This window comes from Patagioenas fasciata, chromosome 1 (genome assembly GCF_037038585.1).
Source record: "Patagioenas fasciata isolate bPatFas1 chromosome 1, bPatFas1.hap1, whole genome shotgun sequence".
NCBI lineage: Eukaryota > Metazoa > Chordata > Aves > Columbiformes > Columbidae > Patagioenas > Patagioenas fasciata.
The window spans coordinates 111,216,937-111,236,034 of NC_092520.1; the positions used below are offsets into that span (position 1 = coordinate 111,216,937).

Below are 19,098 nucleotides of genomic sequence, written 5' to 3' on the forward strand. Positions count from 1 at the left end.
TCCACCAGCAGACGCCAGGAGAAAGTTGAGAGTATTCTCATTAGAAGACATAAGAGTGCTTGCAGGAATCCATAAGAAACCCAGCTGTATTAATTCTTCCACTCAGCAAAGCTACAAAATCTTTAATACAATGTATAATCCTCTAAACAAGGCAAATAAAGCAGGAAAATGGATTTGCCAAAACCAGCATGCCACTTGACAGATTATTAGTTAAGTCAAACAAGACAAGAAATAGTTCAAGCATTGCAAGCTTGGCATGGAAATCACTGAGGGAGAAACAAGTTGTACCAAACAGGGAATACTTTGCCAAAAGATTATCAGTGGTATTCTTAAAATATACATCTTGATTTTTTTTAACTTTAGTGAACTTGACATAAAAAGCAGAAGCTAAAATATATTTGTTGGTAACATAAAGATGTGTATAGAAGTACAAAAAGATTGAGATGTCATAAAAACCACAACTGGATGTTTAAAGACTAGCAAAACTGAAACTGCCTGAAATACAACATTTCAGCTTTTACAGCCTGATTCAAATTTCTGCTATAACACAGGGGATTGACTGCAAAAAGCAAGATGTGGATGTGTCAATCAAACAACTTCTAGTGCTACAAACATAACATGCCTCAAAAAGAGATAAATGCAGCTTCCACAGACTTTCCCACAAAAAACAGAGAAGAATTAATACAATTCTAAATTTTGTCTGGAAAGCTCACAAAAATCATGATTGACCTCCTTTTAAAAAAGTGGGAAAAGACTTCAAAGTGATGCAGAAGACTACTGGGATAATCAATGAGACTACTGCACCCTGACTTGCTTAGCATTGTAGAACAGAATACTGGAGAAGAGGTACAACTGCTGCCTATGAATTCATCAAGAGGAGCAGAAGCAACCTAAACTGAAAGATACTTTCAGTACAATAAAGAAGGTCAGAGCAATCATAAACAAACCAGGCCACAAATCAGAACAAAATTTCACACTTGAACATAATCATTTTAGAACACTCTCCTCAATGAGCAGACAAGGAGAAAACCAGCTCAAATAGCTTTAGAACAGAACTGGAACATTTCAGGAGGTTAATTCACATAGCATATTTAACAAAAGCCTCTGTGACGTAAGAGGTCTTTTCCACTCTTGTATTCTTATTATTCATTTCTTCCCTGCTCAAGTTTTTTCTCAGGCATGGAAATTTTCAAAGACCCAATATAGGCTTTTTAACCTTCCTGAGAAAGACTCTGAAACTAATCGACAATGAAAAGCACTTCTGTTTAGGAACAGCCTTGTTTCTGGGAAGAAAAAAAAGAAAAATAAAAAAAGAAAAAAGAAAAGGAAAGGGGAGGAAAAAAGAAAGGGAGGAAAAAAGAAAGGAAAAAGGCACTGAATACACATTAGGCGGGGCAAAAATAATACATTTGGGGAGAGCGGGAAAAACATTTAATCGACATGACTTCCCCTGCTTTCAATGTAAACAGTACAGTGAATCACTGGTAGCACCCACTGAAAATAAAACACACCTTCAGTGTGTCCAGCACACCTCGGTTCTTAAAAGTCTGATACAGCCTTTTCCTGAGTTCATCTTGGGACAGTGCCTCCCTTTCAACTGAAGCCATCCTGCCCTACAATACCAGTAATTAAAAATAAATAAAATAAAATAAGGGAAAAAAAAAAGTCATTACTGACTCCCAGCTCGATCCCCGGCCAGCGCCCAAGCTCACTCGCCTCTCCCTGCCGCAGGCCCCACCGTTGCTGGGGCTGCCTCCCCCTGCCCACAGGGACGGCAGCAGGCCCAGCCTGAGCCCGCGCCTGGGTGCTGCGCCTCCACCCCCCGGGTTCCTGCCTAAGCAGTGGCGGCGAGGGCCGCCCGGCGCTGACAGACGCCGCCGCTGCAGGCGCCGCTTCCGTGCCGGCTCTCGGCGGGCGCTGAGGCTGAGGCGTCACGGCGGCGCCGGATGCTGTGGCGGGCAGAGAGGAAGTGCTTCCGGGCGGCCGTTGGGAGCCGTTGGAGGGCTCGCGTCGCGGGGTAGGCGGCGTACCCAAGGCGGGCCCAAATCCCCCTTTCTCCCTCGTTTTCTCCCTCCCTTCTTCCTCCCTCCACCGCCTGTTCCGCGGGCATCCCCGGCGGCATCCCGCCCTTCCCCTGGAGGCGGCAGCCGTGGCAGTTGCCTAGGGGAGGCCGGGCGGGCCTCTGGGAGCTGGGGCGCGGCGGGGGGGTTACTCCCCCAGGGTAACTCTGGCATCTCTGGGGAGGGAGCCGGGCCATGGGACTGTCCTACGCGTGCTATGTGCGGGGGAGGACGGTGGTGGCCGCCATCTGCCACCCTTCCCCTTTCAGCTGGTAAGGCCCCTAGGAAGAGAAAGAGGAGACATTGTTCAGAGGCAGGTACGCCGCGTTATTTTACGGGACCCTTGCCGGCCAAGTCACTGAGAGGGCTGTTAGGAGTTAAATCATCCGTCAGTTGTAGAGTAGGAGTTTTTAGGTAGTGGCAACTAGATTTACTTCCAGGAGGTGTTCCACTTTCTAGGTATATTTCCCGCCTGCTCCCCGCCCCCCCCCCGCGCCATTTAAGCATAAATGTGCATGCCTATCAAAGTGTTTATTTCCTTAGCCCATGGTAAATATGAATAGCAAGCATGTTGGCTGTTTTCAAGGAGCATTTTCAGATGGAGTAAGAGTTTGTATATAGACTCATGAATAAAGCATGTCTGTCTTTTTTTTTTTTTTTTTTTTTTTTGTAAGGAACACTATATTGAAGCATGTCTGGAAGTTTCTACTTTGTGATAGTGGGTCATCATGATAATCCCATATTTGAAATGGAATTTCTGCCTCCTGGAAAAGTAGAGTCCAAGGTGTGTTTTTTCCCCGTGATAGTTTTATGATGTAATTTGATAATATTACAGTGTATTTGAAGCATGTTAAAAGTGTTACTAGTATCCGCTTTTTTTTTTCAGTGGAAACTTTGTCGTAAGGGGTAGAACTCTATAGTTCTTGAGTCTCTTACAAATTTTTTGCCAGACCATACTAGTTTTTTATAAAATATCATTTCCTTAAATGTTTGATGCTGTGTGGTGAAGAATATATTGCTCTTACTGTGTAAAGCTTTTATAACTGTTTATTAGCTGATGCTGTTTACTGTCATTCTCTATTTTAAGGCAGCTGTATACAGTATTAACAAATCTATCCATTGTGATATTACATTAGAGACAAATTAAGCTTCAGAATAAAAGTGTATGGATTCGTGAGTGTGTCCAAATACGAAAGTATATGCAGTTACTGATTTGACCAGCATGATATCATCTGTATTTTGAATTAGTGTCCCACAAAAAAAACCAAAACAAAAACTAGTCAGACTAGACGTGGTGAGTGTGAGGATGTGTCAGATAGTGGAAAAATTATTTTTCTACATTCTTTTAACTGAATTAACTTGGCTTGAGTAAGCTTCTTGTCTGACTGAGGTTGTAATACTAAATTTTCTCCTAAGAGAGAATCTAAGCTTGATATGCACTGATGGAGAACTAGCAGACATTGATTTGTTTTGGCAACTATCATTTCTGTTTCTGAGACATGCCATTTAAGAGTGAATTCAGTGCAGATGTACAGCCGCCTGAAGTAAGTGGTTTATGTAATGTACGCGGTAAATCAGCACAAGCTTTTGCTCCTTAAACTTCACTACTTAGTCTCTTCCTCAACGTGGTTTAATGAAACTGGCAAAGCTGTTAATGCGCTGAGCCAAACTTGATTTGGGGGAGAAACAGTGCACTGAGAGGTGTGAGAGTGGCATTAATAGCATCCTTGTAATGAGAAACAGTGCAAGACTATTTATGTTTCCAGTTCATAGAAGCTAACAGTATGGCTTAGTCCCATGTTTCTTCTTGGCAGATGTATTTCAGTGTTCCAGTTCAGATACAAATTAAATGGCTCTTTCCTCACACAGCTCTCGTAGTGTTAGGGCCAAATGCTGTGATTATGAAGGCCATTCGTGTTTTTTATAGAAGAGATGTAATTTACATCTGCAAATATATGTTTCATGCCAGTTGCAGAATGTTTTTCTGCACTAGGCTCTTATGAAAAAGAAAACCCTGAAACAATTTAAAAAATCCCATGTTTCTTGGCAAACAACCTGAAAAAACAATCTTTAGGTGAAAATGTTATCAGCATATCTGTCTTCTGTATCTACTTTCCCCGTCTATGCCCCAACTTTTACACATTTTAATCTATTAATCAATTTTTGCCAAATTTGGGAGACATTATGGTCCAAAAAATGTTAAATTGCTGTAAATTTAACAAAAAAAGTGGCTTGAGAGCAGAGAAAAAGACTTATATCAGGGCCTCTGTTGTGGAATAAGTTTGCAGTGGGAGATCACCCATTGGTAAACAAAAGAATTCACACTTGAATTCTTTCTGAGCCATAAATATAGACTTGATTTGTTTTACTGCTATCAAGACTTTTAATGATGACTTCTTTATTATGACCTTTTTTCTCCCTTGAAACCAAGTACTTTCATTTCATTACAGGATGACGCATATGTGGCAGACGAGAAGGGCATATGTAATGTTATATAACTTGAGTGCTTGTTGCTTAGTAACTTGAGCAAATTATTGTTTATATTTCACTCCTTGCACTGAATTACTAATGCTCTGTCTTCTGGAAATACATTAGGATGATCATCGCCATCTCAACCAGTTCATTGCCCATGCTGCTCTTGACCTGGTAGATGAGAACATGTGGCTTTCTAACAATATGTATCTGAAGACTGTGGACAAGTTTAATGAATGGTTTGTTTCTGCTTTTGTCACAGCTGGACATATCCTTCTTTTTGCCAGAAAAGGACATGTTAGATAAAATTAGTTTGGAACAGATTTCTCTGGCTGTTCACCACTGTCACTGCTAGAGAGACTCACCAGCTTCAGGATGAAGCAAGCAGGGAGGCACAGTGTTTAAAACTGGGACCACTTGGAAAGGTGGATTTTTCATTTTGGAGGAGCTGAAATAGCCTAATGAAATGTGGAGCTCAAATGGAATAAAGGAAAGAGGTATGAGAGGAGCTGAGCAAGCTTATAGGATTCTCTGTTCCCATCCCTTGGTTAGTGCTAGAGAGGAGAAGCAGAGATAAACACATTTGTTGTCACCTTGAAAATGTGGTGTCACGACTTGATCTTATGCACAGGTAGTCCTGGAAGTGTTTGTTGTGAAACATTTGTTATACATAGCAAGTAACATTGCGTGTCATTTTAACTTTGGGGGTACATGACAAAGGTGCTGAAAGTGTCATCCGTATTCAGAATTGTGTAGCTTTAAAAAGAATAAACTTGAATAGAGAAGTGATTATTTTCTAGTAGGGAAATTTTAAAATATAAAGGTAATGCTTTCTAAATTTCACTGCTCCACTTTAAATGCTTCCTCCTAGTCACTGGTATTTCATGTACAGCTAAACATTTTAAGTATATGCAGAATTAGGTGGAAATGCTTATCTCGGAATATATTAAATGTCTCTCGTTGTAAAAGTTAAATTTTCCTTAATTGCTTTACATATGAGATTTATAATGCTTCACGATGTAAGGCAAGAAGATGGAATTAAGAACTTCTTTAATGATGTATATGACTTGTATATAAAGGTAAGAACCCACTTCTTATGGTCTCAATGTGGTGCGTTTAATGCGTTCTCTTGTACATGCTCAGGCACACCTTTATTAGCTTGTTTTCTCATGGAGGCCTGTGTAAGTGGAGGACCGCCCATGCTGTCCACATCAGCCAGAGCTGATAATGTGTGACATAAAGGCTGTACGTTCCATTAACAGAACAGATATTAAAAACTATTATAAACTGTGATATTTCAGAATTTAGCTTCATTTTAGTCCAGTTAGTCCAGTGTCACTAATGGTGATGATAATGAAAGCACAGACCTGTTTTGCAGAACCCTGTGGTGGAAGTGCTTTGCTTTCAAAACAAGAAGCCCATATTCTGCCAGCCTGATGGTACTTCCACTAGCTGGGGCAGCGCTAGTGGGAAGAATTGCCATTTTGGCCTTCTACAGGGACTCAGATGGTGCTGGTTTCCAAACCAGAAATTTCCACTAGTGTCATGATGGATTTGTTCGGAGGAGCTGGAAAAACACGGACCTGTTGGAGAGGGTCCAGAGGAGGCCACAAAGGTGATCAGAGAGCTGGAACACCTCTGCTGTGAGGACAGGCTGAGAGAGTTGAGTTTGTTCTGCCTGGAGAAGGCTCCTGAAAGACCTTATTGTGGCCTTTCAGTACTTAAGAGGAGCCTATAAGAAAGATGGGGACAGACTTTTTAGCAGTGCCTGTTGCATTAGGACAAGGGGTGATGGTTTTAAACTAGCACAGGGGAGATTCAGGCCAGACATGAGAAAGAAATTTTTTACAATGAGGGTGGTGAAACACTGGCCCAGGTTTCCCAGAGAGGTGGTAGATGCCCCATCCCTGGAGACATTCCAGGCCAGGCTGGACAGGGCTCTGAGCAACCTGATCTAGTTGAAGATGTCCCTGCTCATTGCTGGGGCTTGGACTAGATGAGCTTTGAAGGTCCATTCCAAGCCAAATTATTCCATGATTCTACTAAGGGATGGCTGTGCACATATATGGGGAGAATGTAAGGGCCTGGAAAGCAAGTGACTGTTCAGGAGCTTCATGCTCGTAAGTGGCACTAAATAGGCTGAAAGCTGACAGTAGTTATCTGAAGTAACATTTTCTAGTACTGGACATTGTGCTTATTGATGAGTTTTTCTTCTTTTCTCAGTTTGCAATGAACCCATTTTATGAACTCAATTCTCCTATTCGATCCAGTGCCTTTGAAAGGAAAGTACAGTTCCTTGGGAAGAAACACCTTTTAAGCTGAATCAATAAATGTCCCCAGCGAGTGCTTTTTCCATACTTTCCTGATTATTTGAACTGTATCTCTTCTGGTTAGTTCTGAGTGTGTTTGATATTCATCTTCTGAAGATAAATTGGATGCTGAAGCAGCTTTTTTTTCCCCCGATACAGATAAGAACAGCCAAGCTTCTCTGGTTAAAACATGTATCTATCTCAAGAATTTTCCTTTTATGTGCTATGAAAACTAAGTTTAATAATGTCAGGGGCTGAATAGTTTTAAATGGGGCATGTGGTTTAAAATGTGTATGCAAAATTTAAGACTCTTACACAGGATGGGAGGAAATCAGATCTGAACACAGAAGACATCCCAGTCATACGATTTAATGTGAGCAAAAGGGACTAATTGATTGCTGGGCTTAAATAGTTAATTTTGTTATAAACCTTTCTACTTGCAGTCCTTTGCTAGAGAACGTACTCTGAAGACTAACCAGACTAACGTTACTCTTAATGGTATTAAATCACGTCTATATTAATATTGTAATGTGTAATATACATATTATCAATTGCTAAATAAAAAGGAAAGAGGATGTATCAGCAAAGCTTTGTCTTCAGTATTTCAGGAAGTTTTGAGGAAAAATCATATAGTTCCATAGCTTAAAATTGCAAATATACCAGATGTTTAGTGCAATATGTTTTGCTGCAGGGTTGCATCAATTCAATGAATTTGTAAAGTATATCAGAACAGCTATGTTTGCCCTAATTATAATTAAAACATGAAAAAAAAAAACCTAAACTAAATTTACATGTTTAAACCCGGTTCCTTCCATTATCTCTGCAAGTGCTGAAATTATCTTTTTGAAAACATATTTAGAGTAGGACCTTTGAACCATGAAATTCTATTTGTTGAGGTTTCAGAAAGGCATTATTTGGCCTGTCTAGATACTATTCTACTGTGAAATGTCGTTAGGGACACTTTTGCAAAATTTACTGTCATTCCAAACCAGTAATTTTTAAATGGGTCATTTGGCATATACGTACCTAATATTTTGCTTGGTTTCACAATTTTTTTTTAAGTAGTCCATTTCCTTTTGCAGCGAATCTGTATAAGCTATCTTCTTGAACGTTTTTTTATATGTCTGAAAAATAATTTCCGAAGGAAGTGGCATGCTGTTCTAGAAGTACATTTTGCACAGTCTGTATAATCAAGGGGACCACATGTGTATGTATGTGCTTTAAATGTATAGTCAGTCATTATTTCTTTATAATTTATACTTACTGCTGAACTGTTACTGTAAAATATTCCATGACAAAAAGAACATGATACAAAGGTTGCAATATTTACCTTAAATAAACTGTGGAATGATGCAGTATCGATGCCTGTTGAGTATACTTGAAATTATTTAGGAGAAAACTGGATGATCACAGTAAGGCTACCTTTATTGGCAGGGGGTCAAGTAAAGATGGGAATACTCATCTTTGCAGTCTTTATGAAATAATACTGGAATATTTATATTTTTGATAATGTAATCTTATGTACATCAGCTGATTTTCTATATACATTAAGGCAACCGAAATACACTTAAGGTAAAGTATTCTCATTCATATGATAAGGAGGCGTTGAATTAGAGCTGTTATGCTGTTTTCTGCCTTTTCCCCAGTAGCATGATGGTTAGAAAAGCACTAGCAGTGAAGGTTCACTGAGGAAGTAATTATGTTAAAACAATCATACATGTGGCAGTAAGGAAAGTTTTGGTAAAGATAAAGGATTAATGCTGGGAGTTTCCACCACATTTAGAAACTCTGGATTTTTTATAATTGTATTCTTTTCCGCCAGCACACAGTAGGAACTTAGTTATGTAAAATGAAAGCATTTGATCCCTTGCCTGAGCTCTGAAGGCAGCTAGCTAAACAGTGCCTGTTCTTATGCCCACATAGGTCTTTCCCCTTTTCCTGTGAATACAGGAATCATAAATGGGAAGTGCAGTCTCATAAGTCCATCCAGACTTTATGAAAACAGACTGCTACTGGCCACAGGCAAGGGAGAACTATGTGCTAACTCATGACATTAATCATGACAGAGTTTGCAGTGAGGAACATTGTCTCATGACAGAATTCTGAAGGAACCTGGCTAGGTGGCTGTGGTTTTTATGTTTATACCCCATCTCACAGTCTTAGGAGTAAGAATTCAAATGAAATCTCTTACAGTATGAGGAAAGCAGCAGATAGATAACCTGTATTATGCAATAAATGCAAGAAAAAAGTTTGAGTTAAAGGGACTGGAATTACCATGGATGGTACAACAGTCAAGCATCAAGAAATGAGAACATTAGCACCAGCTAAGAACATAAACAAGCCTTAATAAATCTAGGCTGGAAATGCAACTGAGACTGTATTTTCTACAAGGTTCTGTTACTGTTTAGGTAATCTGTCATATGACTTAAAGTAAGACCCCATTGAGGAACAGAGTGACCGTTAAAGCAAGCAGCATTGTTCTGGCAGCAGTCTTATCCTAAACATCTATATACTTTGCTGTAACACAAGCTGTTAGATGGCTGGCTACAGTTTCTCCCCTTACAATGTCTGTTCTAATATGCATAGCTTTCATCAATCCCATCAATTTGCTGTGACAGTATTTTTGTTCCTCATTTTAAAGGACATCTGGAACTTGCATACGTATTACATATTATTTCCTGTAGTCTACAGAACTCTACATACTGTTAACAGGACCCCTTAATACCTGAGGTACATTAATACTTGAATTGGTGAATTGAAACATAAGCCACAAGTGCCTACCTTACCTCCATATTGAATGATAGACACTAAGCTTTCACAAAGTACAAAAATGACTGTTATTGAATATTATCATTTTTTGTATCTATTATCTATACATCTGCTTGTCACAGGACTTTTGCTTCTTTCAAGTACTCAGTAGTCTCCCTCTCAGACCAAATCCTGACCTCAACAATATTCCTGCACTGTCTTATTTACTATAGTATGTGAACTCCCTCTTTATCTTCACTGACCACTTTTGTGATTAGTGTACAGTTGTGGTACAGCAGCTCTCAGGGCACAAGTAATACGCTTCTATTGTATTAAGTTTTCTGTAACTTTATTAAAACTACTTCTCAGATGGAGGCTTGGAAACCATGATGTTACATAGAAAGGGGACAGATGGGGAAAACACAGGTGGACTCTTAGGCACAAGAAATACCACAACAGTTCTCATTCTTAATTGTTTCTTTTTAGCAGTCTTACTTGAATCACATCTGTAGTACTCTAGTCACAGTAACTTCACCTCTGATGTTGTTTCAGCCTTGACCTATGCTAAAATGAATGTTAAAGGAAAGTTTAATTAAGAAGCTAGTAGTTTTACACGGATTTCATGTCACTAGCTTAGTAGCAAACAATCAGGGTTTTAAAAGCTTTTTGCTCTTTCAGCTTAAGAGGAATTTACCTAAGATTTTCTTCACAGATCTTTTCATTCATTGACTAGGAATTAAACATAAGTAGCTGTTAAGTGACTGAAGCTTAAAACACAGTTCTGTTGCTGTATATGCAGGACTGTAAGAATGAATTAGATTTAAGAACGTACAAAAGGTAAAAAGATATCACTTTTAAGCAGAAGCAGCAGGTCTATGGAATAAAATAGTCACAGACAGGTTCCAGAAGGATACAATACATTCAGAAAAGTGTATTAAGAGCTCCAAGAAGGGTTTCTTTTGCAAGCTTTACTTCCAGATAATTACACCAGGTACAGACTGAACAGATAACGGTAAGAGAAAACTCTTTCTGTTATTATACTCTCAAAAAAGGCTTTTCTATTGGACCAAGGAAGGTTTTATACAGAAAGCAGTCTGTGTAGTTTAGTGAACAACATGGCCTGTCCTATAGGCCTTAAACTTCCTTTTGAAGTCCACAAGGTGGTATGTGCATGCCCATTTGCATTCAGATTACACACTGAAGCAATAGTGTGCGCTATCAAGTTTGCTGTTGCAAGGACCATGGGTACTCTAAGAGCCAACATTCAACAACTCATACAAGTGTTTAACTGCAGTGCAGAGCCTCAAATACACCTTCTGTGGTTTCATCTGCATTTTGCAGAAAGACTGTCCATTAAATACAGAATTTGCTTCTGTTCGTCATGTCATGAGTACAGTAATATAAAAAAATATTGTCTTAAATGTATAAGTCCGTATCCTAAAATAGCAGATAAAATAAGGATCAAATTCAGCTCAATCACTAGCTGTAGATATTTACTTGTATTAGGGCTGAAAGCTGTCACAATCAACTCCAAGTCAAGAGCTTCCTGAGTTCTCTATGTATTGCCAATCCTTAGTTTCACAGTGCAGAGATTACTGGTAAACATTCACAGCTCAGCTTAACAGGAACAAGAAGTTTGGAACTTTAAGGCTGTATACTAAAAGTTTTCTTACAAATTTGTCATAATGTAGATCCCTTCAAGTGCTATTAAAGCTGACTGAATAAAGCATATCTTTTTCATAACTAAAAATGGTTATACTTCAGTTGCTCAGATTTTTTACCTTATTGATCAGAAACATACTAGAATGAGACTTAAGGCAAAGACATGTATTAACTTAAAAAAATCATCGGTATCTTGCATTAAACCACTGGAAAAAAAACAGTACAGCATTGGAATAGTAAATGAAAGTAAAATGGACATTAAATATGTAGGAAATTTATTTCCTACTTAAAAACCTATGCAAATTATAGCAACATTAGGCAGAGAAGACCTGAAGGTAATTTATATTAACTTACAATAACCACAGTGGAGATGAAGTACCACTCACAGCAAAAGGAATGTAGTGAGACTGAAGTTTAATATCTAGCATTGTTAAGAAACTGGCTTCTAGTGAAACAAAAATGGAATGCTGATTTCATAAAAATATACACATACAAAAGTATCTTTGTGCCTGAATTCCAGAACAGTTTCTCCAAAGTAGTGCTTCTAGAACTTTCAAGTTTTAATTATATTCAAAATATCCATCATTTGAATAAAGTTGGCAAATTACATTCTTCTATTATTAATTTTACTTGACACCTTCCTAAACAGAAAGTTTCACTAATTCAATAATGGGTCACTCATGAAAATTTTTGTTTTGCTCCCTCAAGAAAGCAGCGGAATATTACAATCTTAATATTAGAGTGAAATCCGTTTGTTATTTTAACTACTACACCTTCCCTATCCTTTTATAGAGCAAGCTAGTCAAAAGTAATTTGGCCAAATAAAGTTTAAGTCAACAACAAGATGAGCTGGGTTTCGGTTTCTGATTAAGTTTTACTGTATCTGTTTGAATAAAGTGATCTGATCTGTCTTCAGAGGCTAGAACTCTTCTAACAGCTTCTTCAAAGGCTGCTGCAACATTAGTGGCATCTTTTGCACTGGTTTCAAAATAAGGATGGTTGCCATTATTCCTGCACCAGTCTTGAGCTTCTTCTGTAGACACTTGCCGCTCATCAATATCAACTTTGTTACCCAGTATCACAAATGGAAAACTTTCAGGCTCTTTGACATCTGCATAATAAATGAATTCTTTCTTCCAGTTGCTTAAGTTTTGGAAGCTTTGAGAGTCATCCACACTGAAGGTCAGTAGGCAACAGTCAGAACCTCTATAGAAAGGAGTCCGCAAGCTCCTAAAACGTTCCTGGCCTGCTGTGTCCCATATCTGCATTGTAACGAAGTGTCCATCAACTTCCAACTCTTTATTTAAGAATTCCACACCTATTGTATGAAACAGCTGTGCATCGAACTTGTTGGTGACATATCTGTTCATAAGGGAGCTCTTCCCAACTCCACCATCTCCTAGCAGTATTACTTTAAGGAGTGATGATTTTGCTGCCATTGTTATGAGAACAGATCCTCGTGGTTTCCTAGACCTGTAAAGATTAAGAAAATCATTAAAAAGGAAAGAGTTGAGAGCAGAAAATTTTACAGTCCACCACCAAGTTTCATGTACAAAACCAGGAGGACAATGCTAAATAGGTGAAGTGTAGATACTCATGATAAGATTTCCCACTCAGGAATACCATGTGTTTAAGGGGTGTCTCTTCCACAGACTGCAGTCTGAATCGCAGTCTAAGCAGTACCCTGCATTAATTACTGGTCTGTCACTTAAAAGCCCCAAACCTTTTGATGTTTGTCCAGAAGGGTTGTTGAATCACATTCAACAAGGGCAAGGATTCACTGAGATTCACAGAAAAAGATCATGGAAGAAGTGGAGTGAGAATTTTATAGAGCACATGCCTTGAACTAGTCATTTCAGTGCCGTATTTCATTATTAAAGTTATTTTTTAAACGTGAAGTGAAGAGCAAGCTTTAGGAATAAAACAGGGCACTATCTGTTACATTGAAATAACTGCTGCACCTCACCCAAAATTGCAACCAGACAAGGAATTTTAAATCATCTCACAAGGAATACCGTTATCTATAGAATTACAGCATTTGCTTTTGTTCCATTTTAAAACTCAGATGACTAGGTATTGGTACACAAACATTTAATATTTTACAGTTTAGTCCTTGGAAAACACCCATGATGAATGGAATACTATTACAACTACTACAAAAACAAATGCACTGTTGCTACTTCAACTGGTACTCAAGACACCAGATACTGAGGCCAAGTCTACACTGACAGCCCAGTTAGTAGGTGTCAACCTCCCATGGTCAAACTGTCAAAAAGCCTGGAAGCGCTAGTGAATAGTCTGGCTGCCACCACAGAGGTGGTGAACTAATGGAACCAATGAAGCTCTTTTACTGTCAGACTTCTTTTACTACAAAAAAAAAAAAAAAAAAATCCTTTTACACTAAAGTAAGTAGCTCATTAGCGTTTTGTACCAGCCCAAGCTTTGCCCTCATTACAGTATTGTTATTTAATACTGTTAAAAAAATGTTTAATTGCTTGGGTGTGAAGCTTCATTTTAAAGAGCCCAAACTCAAGTTTCTGTGTTAGGAGAACTGCTGTTCCTATACCTGCCCAATACTAAAAGAGCTCAAAGTAATTCAGCCAAAACAGACTTCTCAGAAAACAGCATCTATTTAAAACGGAAACGGATCATAAGTTGCCTAGTCCATCTCCTTCTCTGAAGGAAGGAATGCGGTCATGCTAGTTGTAATTAGCATTACTGGCATATACATCACTTGCAGAGTATGGTTATGGAATTAATACCCGATACAGGCTGGCATGAGAGTCATATGACTCTGTGCTGCCTTAGAATCAAGGCATACATTAGAAGCAAGAAATTTCAGGAATTTTTTTATGTCTAACTTCCCATTTTTGAGTGTTTAGTTGTTAAGACAATCTACAGTAAGACAGAAGAAATGCTTTATAGTTTGAGAGCAGCTGAAGCCTCAACACAAAAAACCTTCAAAATATAAGGCACAGTGGCTGCTTCCATTAAAAATTTGTTCAGGGCAAGTAATTTTATCCATATTGTGTAATTAAAAACAATGTTTATAAATCCATAATTTTGTGCAAGTTTGTATCACAACAATGTTAAAACTGTTTAATGGCTACAAGTGGATTGTTCATTTACCTTTCTGAGAGCCATAGGGTAATTACTATGGCTCAGGATATGAACGTGTACATTCTTATGTATGTGAAAATCCTTAGTAGAGCCACTGGACTACTTGCATATGAGTTCCAGGTTCATGCCAAAATCTTTAAAATGGTCCAGTGTCTTCACTTATTTCTGCCTAATTCCTACTGTTGGTAAACAAATGTTATCTGAGCTACACCCTTATATAGGAGCATCATCTTAATAAATAATGCATTCATGAGAACAGAGGGTACTGAATGTTTTCCTGTTCTTCCACTTCAGTATAGGGAACAAATTACTATTTTTTTTCTGTCCTACTGAAATCACGAGTTCCACAAAAGACATAATGAGAATAAATAACTGAATTAAGTAGTTCTGACTGCCACTATGCACTTGTTTCTTTAACTTCTACAGTTTGAAGAACCGCAGCTATCATCAAATTGTCCATGAAGCCACATTTTAAACACAAGAAACTTTGTTAACAGTATCTGGTACTTTTGTGTATGCAGAACCTGAGAAGTTAATTTGCACAATTTAAGCTACATGGGCCATTACAGTGAGGTCTGGGACACCAATGACCATAAAAATACTTCTACTAGACAGACAATTATAGACCAGCCATAAACAGTTAAAAGTGCCTTTTCAACCAGAACCAAACTGGTCCTTCTACACAAAGGCTACAAAAACAGTCTTCCCCAGGACTGATAAGCAATTATCTCAACATGATGTTGCACTTAAAAATCTTAACTTAAATATGTGTAAAGAGTTCAATTTTTGGGTTCCTCCCCCCCCCCCCGCCCCCGATATGTTATAAAGCCTTAACACTTCCAACAAAATAATTATAAAATCCTTAAGCCACTTTAAGAACTAATGTTATTTCTCCTATTACATACTTTGAACCGTATAATGTGCTTTTTCACAATGTTTTTGGTAGCAACAGTCAACATCTGATATAATTTCTGATGACATATTACCTTAAATTGTTCAGTTTAAATCATCATTGAGCATTTGTAAACAAAACAAAAAGGTATTTCCCAATCTTGTGTTTTCTGTTGGATATACCTTTAACAATTTGATGACAAGTTATCTGAAAATTGCATCTAGTTATAAGTAGCCTAGACACACTTTATCTGACACCAGAATATCACTAGGGTTTATTCATAATAATTTGTAATATGAACACAACCCTAACCGAACTGACAGCTGCTGCCACTGGTTTGTGTAAATCAAACCCTTGTATATTGGCATTTCTTTCTAACTCCTATATGGTTCAGGACTCCAGTTCCAACAGTTGTTTGGCATGACTCAGGACTGTGAAAGAAGCAGCAGCCAAGGGAAGGAATTCTTGAGTCCGCATAACCCTCAGATCATGCAATCACCCCAGCACCTACTGCCAGAATCACTTCATTTATTCTAACTTACACCTAGCCACAAACACAATCAACAAAGCTTGTCAGAAGAAATGCCTACATTTATACCTCTGGTAGTTTAATCTTGCAGAGACCTGGCCTTCACCTTCCATCTCATTCCCCACGTTCAAGTAGAATGAGCAAACTATTATTTATTCTGATTTAATCAGAGTTTACATTTCTCAGCAGCTCACAGTTGAGTATCTCCCAATTTAAGTTTTCTATCACTTCCAGCCAACTTCAAAACACCCTTAGGTGTTGCTACTCTTGGTCCAACATTTTTAACAATTCATGAGTTAACCAACATTCTCCTTGCAACCTACTTCTCTGTTACTGCTTCCACTCTTTCCATAATTTATCAAGCAATTAATTGTGCTCATATGTGTTCATCTTTCTCCATTGCATTAGTTTCCCATTTCCTCTGGGCACTGTTAGCAATAGCAGCCTCTGTTTGCCAGGCTGCATTGTACATTCATATTCTTCCCAGTATAAAAAAAGTGACCAAAGCCCATCCCTAAGAGATTATGTGTGTTACACTGTACCACGCCAACATACTGTCTGCTCTGTAGGGATGGAAAACAACCAAAACCAACCACCATAAAAAAAAAAAAAACCAAACAGCAAGGAGAATGAAGATTAAAAAAAAAAAAAAAAAAAAAACAAACAAACAAACAAAAAAAAAACAAACAAAAAAAACCACAAAAAACACACAAACCCTTAAGGAATTCTTACAAGCCTTTTTCTGGGAAGTTTTTGTTCATTGTGAAATATTAATGTAAAATTCCAATCCTAACAAGCTGAAGTATCTGTTTGTCAAGATTTATTGCTAAATTGACACAAAATACAGCTTGAAATCTAAATATGTCATTTGATCGTCTGCATTTTTTTTCATATATTTTTTATTTAAGGAAACTGATGGTTTGAGCACTGAAAAGCAAAACAAGAACTGCTAGAGCCTTTTTTTAACTTAACAGAAAAGGCTTTACTAAAATTAAAGCAACAGAGCTTCATAAAATCTGAAAGAAGACAGACTAAAGTACTGGTTCCTCATAACTTCCATGTTGATACTGAAACACAGATGCAGCTGTACCATCCTTTGGTTAGGTTTGTCTACAAACAGAAGTTCTAGGGAGAAAAAGTTTTGGATTTATTTTGGGTATGCCTGAGAAATAGTTCTCCTTCCAGTGTGCCATTACAGCTTGTTACCTTATAAGCTACTAAAATGTCACCAAAAAATCCCTCCCCAAAAACCACCCTCACACAACCACCCTTGCTCTAAAAAAAGCAAGCACTGACAACTTCAGTGTTGTACAACACTTGAAAAGTAAAGACAAATAAAAACCACATGCTTATTTAGTAGAGCTGTAAATTATTGTGGACAAGAAAGAAAACAACACGTAGGGCAGCAGACTGCATGACAGCTCTCACTAGACAAGCATTTTAATTCAAAAATAAAATTTAGCCAAAGAGTTTCCTGTTTGCCTATCTCATATAAGTTAATAAAGTGCTCTCTATGTATCTAATTATATGTAACCTTGCTATAAAGGCCACTACTATAGGTTTTTAAACTAGTTTTCTTGCACTAACTATTCTGTTATTTGTTCAATTATTTTGCACAAGATACATTTAACCTGGAATATTTACACTGAAAACTCCTCATTAACCACTCAAGACGTAAGCGATTTAACAATCTTAACCTAATCCTTTTGGTTTTTCAGCCAGCACCACCTCTTGAGTTTGTACAGCCATCTGCCACGATTAGAAAAGCCACTGGCCGCTAAATCAAGTCATTGATTCAAAAAAGAAGAACTAAGAACTGCATTGCTCAGGGTCCCCTTGGGAACACAAAGGTCTCTCTTCAGCAGACAGCAACAAGAAAAGGCGATAAAGGTTGGGGTTTTTTTCGGTTTGAAAGGTGTTGAGGAGACAGGTACGAAACCGCGTTTCACCCTAACAGCTCAGAGACCTCTAGCAGCCCTGAAGAAGCACCGTTGGGGCCCGAGACCGCCCGTGCGCCGGCTGGGAACCGCCGGGTTGGAGCCCTGTCCCACAGGAGCCCCCGCCCGCCCCGCAGTCACGGGATGCCGGGTCACGCCGCACCTCCCGCCGCCCGCACCGGCTCCGAGAAGCACCCGAGGCGCTCTCCCCACAGCAAGCCCGGCAAGGGCCACCCCGCCGCGCTGAGGCGGGGGGCGGCCGGGGCTCCCCTCCTGCGCCCGGGAGCCAGCAGAGCCGCGACAGCCACGGGGGTGCGGAGAGTCAGGAGGAAGGAGAATAAGCAAAGCTCAGCCAGCTCCAGATCGCCTCTCCCCACACAGAAGGCTGCGGGGACAGCGACCCCCATCACCCCGCAGCAGAGGGCGGGGAGAGCGCTCGATGCGGGCCGCCCTCCCCAAGACACCGGCCGCGGAGCCAAGGGTCACGGCTCGCCTGCTGGGGAAAAGGGAGGGGACGCGGCGAAGAAGAGCGCGATGCCGCCGCGCCAGCCGGTACCTGCCCGCGGGAATGGGCCGCCGCCAGTGCTGGGCCCGGGCTGCACCACCGTCCGCAATCGCCGCTGGGCGCCAGGGAAGGAAGAAACAACATGGCGGAGCGGGCAGGGGCGGGGCCCGAAGGGATCACGTGAGCCGACCCCCCGGCACTCAGCCCTGCCTTCTCGGGGCGGGGCGGGGCTCGTCCCCCCAGCCCATCGAGGTCCCGCCCCTATCTGGGGACGCGCCGTTGGCCACGGGCGTGCGGGACAAGCGGTGTTCGTTCTACCAGCGAAAATTTTGGTAGGGGCAATCACGGTAATGGGAAGTGCTTTGGTCACAGCGAGTGCACGGCAGTGAAGTGTCCATAGAGGGCCACACGCTCCCGTCATGGCTGTCGTGTGACATTGAAAAGGGAGAACACCGCAAAATGATAAGACTTTCATTTGCTCTGGGATGCTCTGAATTATTAAGCTTTATAACTCCTATACATGGTAAAGGAGTATATACAGTTCTGGGGTCCTCAATTTAAGAAGGACAAGGAATTACTGTAGGGAGTCCAGCAGCAGACTACAAAGATGCTGAGGGGCCTAGAGCACCTTTCTTATGAGGAGAGACTGAGAGAGCTGGGTCTGTTCAGCCTGGAGAAGAGAAGGCTGAGAGGGGATCTCATCAGTGTTCACAAATATCTCAAGGGTGGGTGTCTAGAGGATGGGACCAGACCTTTCAGTGGTGCCCAATGATAGGATAAGGGGCAACAGGCACAGATTGAAGCACAGGAGGTTCCATCTAAACACGAGGATAAACTTCTTTACTTAGTGGGTGCCAGAGCACT

At 39.9% G+C, this 19,098-nt stretch overlaps 3 protein-coding genes across 7 annotated transcripts in view; 1 reads left to right on the top strand and 2 right to left on the bottom strand.

Moving 5' to 3' along the window:
- The window catches only part of OFD1 (OFD1 centriole and centriolar satellite protein), a 32,023-nt gene extending 30,081 nt beyond the window's left edge, over positions 1–1,942 (bottom strand). The window contains exons 1-2 of one of the 3 annotated variants that reach the window (XM_065856852.2): positions 1,739–1,942; positions 1,512–1,613 (exon numbers count right to left, since the gene is read on the bottom strand). In XM_065856852.2, coding sequence (XP_065712924.1) covers positions 1,512–1,607 — 96 coding nt within the window. In that variant the 5' untranslated portion in view covers positions 1,608–1,613; positions 1,739–1,942. Of the gene's footprint in view, positions 1–1,511 lie in introns of all 3 variants that reach the window. The other 2 variants (XM_065856843.2, XM_071812838.1) reach the window with 2 other exon arrangements.
- Positions 1,919–17,680, top strand: TRAPPC2 (trafficking protein particle complex subunit 2). 3 transcript variants are annotated; one of them, XM_071812873.1, is made up of 5 exons: positions 1,919–2,017; positions 2,735–2,844; positions 4,656–4,798; positions 5,524–5,611; positions 17,511–17,680. In XM_071812873.1, the coding sequence occupies exons 2-5, from the start codon at positions 2,752–2,754 to the stop codon at positions 17,571–17,573; spliced, it is 387 nt and encodes a 128-aa protein (XP_071668974.1). In that variant the 5' UTR covers positions 1,919–2,017; positions 2,735–2,751; the 3' UTR covers positions 17,574–17,680. The 3 variants fall into 3 exon arrangements, with proteins under 3 accessions (XP_071668974.1, XP_071668963.1, XP_071668969.1); XM_071812862.1 differs by lacking the exon at positions 17,511–17,680 and adding an exon at positions 6,756–8,199 and having other exon boundaries at positions 1,920–2,017; XM_071812868.1 differs by lacking the exons at positions 1,919–2,017; positions 17,511–17,680 and adding exons at positions 2,028–2,377; positions 6,756–8,199.
- On the bottom strand, positions 10,501–18,418 carry RAB9A (RAB9A, member RAS oncogene family). Its single transcript, XM_065856757.2, has 2 exons — positions 18,286–18,418; positions 10,501–12,724 (listed from the first exon to the last, which is right to left on the bottom strand). The coding sequence occupies exon 2, from the start codon at positions 12,688–12,690 to the stop codon at positions 12,085–12,087; it is 606 nt and encodes a 201-aa protein (XP_065712829.1). The 5' UTR covers positions 12,691–12,724; positions 18,286–18,418; the 3' UTR covers positions 10,501–12,084.
- Between the last annotated feature and the right edge of the window lie 680 nt (positions 18,419–19,098).